The sequence below is a fragment of the Clytia hemisphaerica genome, unplaced genomic scaffold, assembly GCF_902728285.1.
Source record: "Clytia hemisphaerica strain Z4C2 unplaced genomic scaffold, Clytia hemisphaerica genome assembly, whole genome shotgun sequence".
Classification (NCBI taxonomy): domain Eukaryota; kingdom Metazoa; phylum Cnidaria; class Hydrozoa; order Leptothecata; family Clytiidae; genus Clytia; species Clytia hemisphaerica.
This window is the reverse complement of record NW_027103794.1, coordinates 202,823-212,746: the sequence shown is the minus strand read 5'-3', so window position 1 is coordinate 212,746 and position 9,924 is coordinate 202,823. Positions and strand designations below refer to the sequence as shown.

The window sequence follows — 9,924 nt, the reverse complement described above, 5'->3', positions numbered from 1 at the left end:
AGAAAACCTTATTAATTCTGTTCAAAATTTTTGATGGCAATTCGGTCAATGACATATTATATTATCTATTTATATCATAGTCGTACATGTCTAAAGCCTTTCTCTGCAACGTTTTTATCTTGCCGTAAATCTCTTCACATCGAACGTCAGCACTGTGAAAAAAATTCTTAAAAATAATCATTCAGTCAAAAGATCTCAAACAAAGTTTAAAAGCTGGTTGGCGTCTAAAAACGCTGTTTTCTGTTTTTTTTTTTGCTGTTTTTTGGGGTCAATCACTTATTGACTTTGTATAATAACTTTAAATTGAATAAATATTTTAGTGAAATTTCTTCACAGTGATGTCCTCCTAAGATCAAAGAATCTCTCCAGTGAAAATGAAAGTTATAGCACTTTTCTACAAAGATCTTCATTTTTTTCTTCTTCATTTTCATCTTTGTTTCCCCTCGCTCCTTGTTTTTAATCGATTAGAGTGAATTTTTTGGATATTTTCACCGGGTTCTGTTCTGTTTAGTTCTGTCTGTCCTTTAAGTGGATTCAAAGCATATAAAAAGAGTATATTGAACAACTCATGTAAGTTTAATTTATATAATTTATATTTATAATAAGTAATTTAAAACACGAAAATAAATTTATCAATATTTCTACTGAACAGTAACAAGGTTTGGAGAATTTCATCTTAAGTCAGACATGTCAGGCATCTTGGCTATCTACCCATAGACCCGTCCACTGTTGACAAACCTTGACAAAATATGGAAATTTTCTTAGAGGAGAACTATTCTACGTATAGGGTTTGAAATTAAGCAGTTGATTATATTTGCTAAATATTATCATACAGAAAAACCAACCGAGTGGATAGATTCATAACAGAAAAAGGCGAACCGATGAGACAATCAGTAAATTTAAATTTTAAGCTTAAAAAATCGTAACTCTACAATGAAAACTTTTGGTAGTCTAAAAAAGCTTTCACCGTAGCTCTTATATCCATTTTATCACATTTTATTGAAAATGTCTTCAATACAGAATTGCTAACAAGGATGAACCTGTTTTCACCAGCGTTCACTGATGTTGAATTTAACACCATGAGTATCAATTACGATCTCTCATCTCAAAAACACCACAATTATAACAACGCTATAAATTTCAGTTTACCATAAACCTGAGCATTAAAAAACATGTTAAAAGTAGACAAGTCCAATCCATTCTAATGGTACTACTACTGTTGCCCTTCTTGCCAACCACGGGTTGATCTCGGACAGTGTTTTCGACTTCCTCTGTAGGTCTTAGAATAATAATTTCATTATCATTGTCTATTTCATTTAACGTTGGAGAGTCTGTCTGAGTGAAATAGACATCTTTAATGTCATTGTCTATTGTAGTATGAGCTATTGTTGCTTTTGTTGTTTTTATGGTGTTTTTCGTTGTTGTCAATTTCTTGATTTTATCTGTTGTTACTTCTGGCTTCAATGTTGTAGATTTCGATGGGCGGCGTGTAGATTTTAATGGTTCTCTTGTAGATTTCGACTTTGTTGATGTATTTATCAATGGTTTATCGGTGGCAGATGTTTTTGTTGCTTTCGAAGTAGTTTTCATGTTTTTGTTTGTAATTATAATGTTTTCAGTTGTTTTTGTTATAATTTCCGAAGATTCAGTTGATTTCTTTGCATTTTCTTCTGTCATGATAACCGGAGGTTGTATGGTAGTTTGAACTGAGATCGTTGTTTTGATGTTTTCTGTTGTTTCCGGTTGCAAGGTTGTAGCAACAAAAGGTACCTTTTCTTTTGTTTTATCAGGTTGTACAGTGGTCGATGTTGTTGCAGCGACTGTTGCTGTGGACTTTTGAGCTGTAGATCGGTCTTTATCAGCGATATCGATCTGTTCTGTTGTAACTGGTTCTTTAGTTGTTTGTGTCCCTGAATCAGTTACGATCGGTTTGACGGTTTCTTTAGATGTCGTGCGTTCTGTTGTGAATGCTGCAGGTTTGAGCGTTGTTGTATTGTAGACGACTGGCACAACAGCGATTTTTGGATCTGTTTTTGGTTGCTCTGAACTTGTCATAACTGTTGTTGTTGTTGTTTTTGCTTCTGTGACGATGATTTTAGAATCGGTATCTTCTGTTGTTTGAGGTGTTGCTGATGTTGTTTTCTTGTCGCCAATGGGAGGGAGCGTTGATTGCTCTATTGTAGATATTGCCTCTGTTGTCGATTCTTTTGTTGACTGCTGAGGAACTTCTGTTGTCGATTCTGTACTGATAACAACAACACTATCGTCAGTTGATTCTGTTGTTTCGACTGTTGTTTCAACTGGTGCAACTGTAGATGATACACGACCTGTGAGATCGACAGCTCTTGTCGTTTGAGGTTGCTCCGTTGAAGGTGTTGTATCTTCTGTCGTTGCTTGTGTTGTCAATGTTTCTGTTGTCGAGTCTTTGTCTCCTATAATTCCATTATCTGATTCTTCAGTTGTTGCGACAGTTGTCTCAGATTCGGTTGTTAATTTAACCGCTGTTGTGACCTTTGGTTCGTATGTCGTCTCTGTTGCATCCGTTGCAATTGTAGAGATCGGTTGCTCTGTTGTTACCATAGGTAAGGAGATGATTGAAGATGTTTCTTGATGGACAATCGAAGTTGATGGTTTCAAGGCTCTAACAGGTGTCGAATGAACAATTTTGGTACTACTGCTTGATACAGGGATGACATCAATGGAAGGTGTTACTTCATGGATTGTTGATGTTGTGGTCATTGGTATGATACTGGATGATGGTTTAATATCAGGCTCTTCTTCACCAGAGCCTTCATTACCATCTTCATTTTCACCACAACCACCTTCAGTATCACAGTTATTGGTTGTGGTTTCTTTGTTGCCAGATCCTTTTTGCTCAGCATCGTCAATATCATCTCCTGATGACTCTGCTATCGTTGTTGGATCACTTACATCACCATCACCTAGAAGGAAACAATACCGAATCTTAGGTCACATTCAGTTTAAATGACATAAGCAAAGTACTTATTAACGATTGATTCTTGAATCATTTTCAACTATTTCAAATAAAAAGAAAGCGTGAGGCTGAGTTTAGTGCAATCGGTGGAGAAGGGTCTAATACAGTGTGTCCCATTAATATCGAAAGTCCTCATATTTTATATAATACTTGTCAGTACTTAATAGTATTTAAATCTCCTTATTTTAATGATTCTAAGACCACAAGGCCAGTTAAGATGATGAATTTTGAGGATTTTATACATATATAAAGTTGTCCGCTTTCTGGGACACACTGTAGAGTTTTGGTTTTTTACTACCCATAAAAGTGTCTTTTTGGGTCTACAGAAATCTCAATGTTGTCTTGATATGCCAAGAACTACCTTTAACACATTTTCGTCCATCAGCTTCCAAGACATATCCCTTGAAACATTGACATTCTATAATCTCTTCATCTATTTGATTGCATTTCTGGTGACAGAATTTGTACGAACAATCTGAAAGAAATTTGGAGCAAGAAAACATATTTTTAGATATTTGCATTCACTTTTTTCAGTTTTGGAATGTTATCAATAAGATGAGCTATCAAAGTCAGAAAAATATCATTACACCCCTGTGTCATAGACGCGCTGGGGACCCCAGCCCCACTGGGAAATTTACTTTGATTTCATCCCCATTCGAAATTCAATGTTTGAAAATTGCACTCAAAATCATCCCCACTGGATTTTTTAACCTTGGAACAAAAGAATTGTTATCCGCATTTGGATTTAAATAGGGATTTTCATAATGATTGAGGAAAAATGTTCCACCGGGACTGCGAGACAGGGGTGTATCATTACTTAGTGAGGTTCCAGCAGTGGTATGTGACCCTAATCTCGGACGCTCGGATACAAATACAAGATTGGTCTAGAACAAAGTGGTTCCCACGTAGGTAGAACCCATCCTCGAAAGGCATACAGTATATCCATATGATTCGATCTATGATCTGTCTATCTATAATTTCATCCAGTAAGAGAATCTTAGGCTCAGTAGAAGTTATCTGGCACCCAGATGCAGAAATCTTCATCCGACACGCCAAAGCTCTGAAGGTCGCTTTAGGTTTAAAGTACGGAATTTTGCAAGACCGCGTCAAGGATTTTGCAGCGAGAGGTCTGTTGTCCCAGGCCTCGTTTTCGGGGATTGGCGGGTCCAACCGAAATATTTCTACCTTCACGCGCAAGAGTAGTTGAGCCCGACTGGGGATGAGGCACATCAAAGGCCGACTATCATTCCTCTCTTATGAGAATTTGGCCCGCTCCTTTAGAACTTTAGCGTGGGCGGCCGCCATCGGAATATCAGATAACAATAGAAAATACAAGGGGTTTCCTGAATGGAAAAGATTTTGTGAAAAAGACAGTCATTTAATAACTTAGAAAAAAAAGGGCTCTGTTTAAGGTAGAGCTAAATATTTGGTTAGGTCTGCCAAAGCATTGGTCGACAAGCTCAAAAAGGTTTGTACGTTAGCTTAACCTAAGAAAAACATTTATACGCTTTTATTTTTGTTTGTTTTGTGAATGTTTCATAAGGGAGTGTCTTGTCAAAAAGTGTTTATGTAAATTCACTTTATCCCGTCGGAAGTATTAGCAAGTTATGATTTAGTCGGCCGTTTGACAGGTTGCCGGAAAGCGCTATGAACATTTTTTATTTATCTTGACACTACACTACACCTTTTATAAGCCAAAAACCCAAGTTTACAGTTGAAGTTATCCTTTGCAAAAAGAGATTATTGTTTACTCTTGAGTATTAGATTGAGAAGTTTCTGGAGAAAAAGTTAAACGATTTTTGAAAAGTGTAGAGAGGTATTTGACTTTGGTAACACCAAAAATATCATAGATAAGCCGTTTTACTTTACCAAATACTTTTGAATAAACGGTTTTTCTTGGTAAAAATATTTAAAGATGTGTCAACCATTGACTTTAAAGCCCCGAAGTTTTTGAGGACTTGAAACTCCTGGATGGGAAATGAAGCCACTTTATTGCCATCCAAAACTCGTGACCCGCGTGGTTTTCAAATAAACGCATAACTGAGAGTAAAACTAAAACCTATCGCTAGATTTTGAAAAAACTTTTTACCCCCTGAAAGATCAAAATTGGTCAAATTTGTCCCGCTAAGGGTCGTAAAATTCCCAAAATTTTCCTTTTTTTTCTCCTTTTTAGTCCCGGTAAGGGTCCAAAGCTCGAAAGTCGGGCGGCACCACCCGTTAGCTCGCAACCCTAGTACCCCCCCCCTTCCGGGGCTAGATTCAGTCACTTTTATTCTAAATACGGTGTAAATCTTAAGGCTTCACTTTTTCTTGATTGATAAAGGTTAACGATTTACCTCTAGCCCCTTCGGTACGTAATGGTGTCAGCGACGCCTTAATTTCACATAATTGTGATGTAATACTAAATGGGAAAGGCAAAGACTTTTTGTGATTCAGTAGTAAAGTATTTATAAAAGAACACTATATCGAAATACCGCAGTTAAGTACCCCTCGTCGGTATTTGGCTGGCCTTTTCACTTAATGACTGCATATAAACTTTTCAAGAGTTTATAGGCACGGAAGTGACATTTTTATGAAAGAATTTGTCAAGTAGTTTTCTTTGAAGACATTTATGACTCACGGAAAATATTTTGTTGTTAGGTAGAGCCTTTTCGGCACTAACACTTAGCTTCGAGATCAATTTTCAATTAAGAGATGTATGAAACTCCCGTGATCAGGTAGAGAGGTTACCCCACTATAGAAACTGGTCAAAAAACGACCTGTTTTGGGAACAATGGCCAACAATAACCCTATAATCTTATCGCAATTCGTTAGCTACACTGAACTGTCACCCTGACTGGACATTAAGCAAAAATTTAAAACATCTTTTCCGACTGTAAACGATGGGAAAAATGACACACTTTCCATCACCACCGATGTTTAGTCCTTTCAATTCAGTATCCAAATTTGCTGAAAGCTTTCAACCGCGATAAAGGGAGCATAGCCAATGTCTAATGAATCCTAGAATTACTTTCTGTTTCAGTGGCTTCAGCAGGCATTCTAAATCTTTCAAACAATTTCAAATCCCTTTGATATCCGAGCAGAAACTGCATTGCACGGGATATATGTGGGACTCAGTTAAAAAATTAATATTTCAGATTAGTTTTTAGGGCCATTCATTGGCTTAGAAGGTTTAGCTACGAAACGAGTGTAATTGGTTGACTAGATTTTCTCTTTTTCTGTAATGGTTTCAAAAACTAATCCTTGAAAAGCACTCATAATAAAAGATTCTCCCGTTAATTATGTTAATCCTGCTTTGATGTTCATAACCTCCCATGTTTTCCCCAAAGAAAAAGATTATTGATTAATTTAGGACTTTCCCTTTAAAATACTGCCTAAAATCATGATAATGGACTTTCGATTTTGGTATGACGATTTGTCCCAGGGAGGGGGCACTCGATTTCGAAACGACGGTATGTGCCGCGCAAAATCTGCTTTTCAAAATCGTACCCTTACAGTGCAGTTCAATTTGGCTGAAAAGGTACCCTTTCAGTGCATTTTCTCTTGATTTATCCAACCCTTATAGTGCACTATATTTTTCAGCTGTAAATCTGCGTGAAAAAAGAAGCTTGGGAAATTTTCAGTTTCAAAGAAAAATTATTCTTGTCAGGTGTAATTATCAGGCAATAGAAACTTTTTCAAACAAACGAGAAGTAAAAACCTTTCTTTTTATCAATTATTTTGAATTTGTTTTAAAATTCGACCCTTGCAGTGCAATCTCACAGAAACACACCCTTACAGTGCATTTTGGGATGCTGAAAAACCCCACCCTTAAGCGCGGCACGTAGGCCAGATCATATGAGACAAAATACCTTATCGGTAGAAAATTCGTCGGCAAAAAGTGACGAAAAATCGCTTGGTGATGAAATTTTTGACCGACGAATATTTTTGACCGACGAAATTGTCAAAATTAAAAGTACTCTTTTCGTAAAATCGTCCGTTTTACCTTTGGAAGGATTGAATAGAACATATTGTTTCATTTTAGAGCTCTTTAGTACAGAAAAATGCTGTACAGCAGGGGAAATTTAGAACAATAAAGGAAAAGAAATTCGTCGGTCAAAAATATTCGTTGGCAAAAAGTGACGAAATTTTTGCCAAGTGATGAAATTTTTTACCGACGAATATTTTTTACCGGCAATATTTTTGACCGACAAATTTTCTACCGATAAGGTATACAAAACCCCAAAATTGAAAAGTTTACTTTCCACATAAATGGTAATGCATTCTTCTCTTACAGTCCCAGTGAAACTCCTTGAGTTTTCTATTGAAAAGCCCAATGGGGATAGAAATTATATTGTTCTCTCGAAAAATCCAGTGGGGATACTATTTTAGGTGTCTAATTTTCTAAATTCAATTTTGAATAGTGTTTATTTCCCAGTGGGTTTGGAATCTTAGGGAACTTTTCGCACCGGGTATAAAATTTTTGCCAAATTTTCCAGTGGTGCGGAGGTCTTGGACACGGGGGGGAGGGGGCGGGGGTGTGACAATGATAGAGATTAAAATCATTTTTTCTACTTACCACCGATAAACATCCTTGATGAAGCCAGGGATAAAAATCCTAAAAGGACGAATACCAGTGGTGCAAGATTTCTGCTCATATTTAGTATTTCTCTAAAATGTATGAAAAAATAGGAAAAATTTAAAACGAGTAGAATTCATAAAATTACATGCAGCAAAAGACCAACTATACTAAACAACTAACAAAATATGTTTGACATAGTTTCAGAATTTCCTATTAGATAATTGCTACTTTTCTTGGCCTTGGAAATTGATGCTTCTAGTCGACCGAAAATTGGCATTCAATGAATGCGAACTCGCTCAATTCATGAGGTGCATGTCAGCTAAAAATTTGTCGACTCTAGGTTTACCAACTTCTAGGTAGATTAGAAACATCAAAATAGAAATAAACTCTACAGCCTTGATAACCACACTTTAACTTTACTACGTATATGTAATTTACTTCAGAAAATTACGCTATTGCATTAGATAACTTTATATTAAAATTATATAAAATAATCAAACATATTCCAAACATATTTAAATATGTAAAACTGGAAAATATTTCATCTTGTCAAAGACAACTCAAGACAGTTTCTCAAAAGAGCTTTTTGCAAAAAAAATCATAACTTTTGATGAACAATCCATTACCCAACCAACCCAAATGTCATCAAGGGACTTTTTGATTAAGGAGCTGTCATAAAGCTGAACTAAACCCACCATAACATGAATAAATCTCTTGAGAGATATCCATCCATTCTTTTTAGTGACCACTTCAGAGACGTTTTTTTCTTTTGTTTTTGTTACAATGTTTGAACAAATATTAAGTCACCCTTCTCTTTATGTTTGTGTTGTGTTGGTGTTTTTGATAACAGTAACATTTCAATCGTCACAAAATCGAAGCAAAGAGTCATTAAATTTAGTCCAGGGGAATTTAGGGTTGACCGAAAATTTGCGTCCACATCGAATTTTTGGATTAGGAATGAAAAACCGTACTTTTCTCACCTCAAGGCATTTTCCATAATGGTAGAATTTCAAAATGTTTTGAAATTGTAAATCCTAAATAGATAGAACACCTTGTAAGATGAGTGAAATTTTTCTCAGGGGAGGGGCACTCGGACAAAAAGGGAACGGGGAGTTTCCGAAGGTCAGGGTATTCTTTCACTATGAGTTCCTGGTGGGTCGCTAAAACAGGAAAGTAGAAAAATCAATCCCTCGTAGGATTCTATTTTGGGCAAATTTTGAAGAGAATTTTGGAAAAAATTGGAAGGTTTTGAGAAAATTTTGGATTTTAAGTCCCTTTCAGGATCACCTTTTTCACAATTTTTTCAAAAAACCAGTCTCACGTAGGGTCAATCTTTTGAACTTCAGTGGAATACTCTTGTCGGTTGGTAGTGGTAGTACCACAGATATCTAAGCCCGAAGAGCTAGATAGGCAACTTTAAGCTTTCTCCAGCAAAAAAAAGTGAAGCAAAAATTTGACTTTTTAAATTTCGTGCCGATGGATAGGATCTAGCATTTTAATTGTTTTCGGAGCGCGAGATCAAAAACGCTATTTCACATCTCTCAAACCGGTGAAATTGCATATTTTAGTCACGTGACTTTGGTAGGAAATCCTTCCAAACCTAGGCTTCACTTTTCGATAAAAGCCGCAAATCTAGCCCTTCGGGCTTTACAGATATCTGTGGGTAGTACCCCCCTGGTGGGATTTGATTATTGGTAGGGTTTCCTACCATGGAGGTCACGTAATGCTATTAAATTCACCGGTTTTCTGGGATTGGATAATCGTGTTTACCCGCCTACTTTATTTCGCTACGCTTTTTCGAAAACAATGGAATTGTATTACAATAAATTCAATCCATTGTCACTAAATTTAGTTTCACTTTTTGGGTTTTTTTTGCTAGATTCATCACATTTTGATCTGATATACTAAAGTTGAAAGTGTTGGTCAGTTTTGTTTTATGGTTGATATATCCCTGTCTTTTAAAATCAGTCAAATTGAGTTGTCCATTGAAAAATTTACACAAAAAAGAACCAAAACTCAGCTTTCAAACTAAGTGTAACTTTAAAAAAAGAGCTTGATTTATCCAGAAAATTTACAACACATCATATTGAAAATCAACCACGGTAAAATATGTGAAGGCTGTGGCGTCCACAAGATCATGAAGACAATGATGTCGAACGAAATCTTAATGCAGAGAACTGGAATTGACTCAATAAAACTTTACAAAATTTCACCTTGTGAAATAATAAAACAAGTGACCAGAAAGTTTTCAAGTATGACACGTTTTTTATGAGAAAAAAATATATGAGAACATAATGCTTCGATGGCCAAACAATTAAGAACAAGTTAAGAACATTTTAAGTCAAGGACTCTAAAACATCTATTTTGT

General features: G+C 36.0%; 1 protein-coding gene across 1 annotated transcript; it reads right to left on the bottom strand.

The window, feature by feature from the left end:
- Positions 1 to 575: 575 nt before the first annotated feature.
- Positions 576 to 7,645, bottom strand: LOC136806274 (uncharacterized). Its single transcript, XM_067062833.1, has 3 exons — positions 7,554 to 7,645; positions 3,357 to 3,470; positions 576 to 2,942 (listed from the first exon to the last, which is right to left on the bottom strand). The coding sequence occupies exons 1-3, from the start codon at positions 7,630 to 7,632 to the stop codon at positions 1,141 to 1,143; spliced, it is 1,995 nt and encodes a 664-aa protein (XP_066918934.1). The 5' UTR covers positions 7,633 to 7,645; the 3' UTR covers positions 576 to 1,140.
- Positions 7,646 to 9,924: the final 2,279 nt, after the last annotated feature.

Bases quoted from the DNA above. Each gene is read 5' to 3' on its own strand.
- LOC136806274 (XM_067062833.1), bottom strand. From the start codon at position 7,632: ATGAGCAGAAATCTTGCACCACTGGTATTCGTCCTTTTAGGATTTTTA. The intron at 3,471-7,553 runs GTAAGTAGAAAA...AATTTCTTTCAG, and splicing joins ATCAAGGATGTTTATCGGTG to ATTGTTCGTACAAATTCTGT. The intron at 2,943-3,356 runs GTAGTTCTTGGC...GTTTCCTTCTAG, and splicing joins TGGACGAAAATGTGTTAAAG to GTGATGGTGATGTAAGTGAT.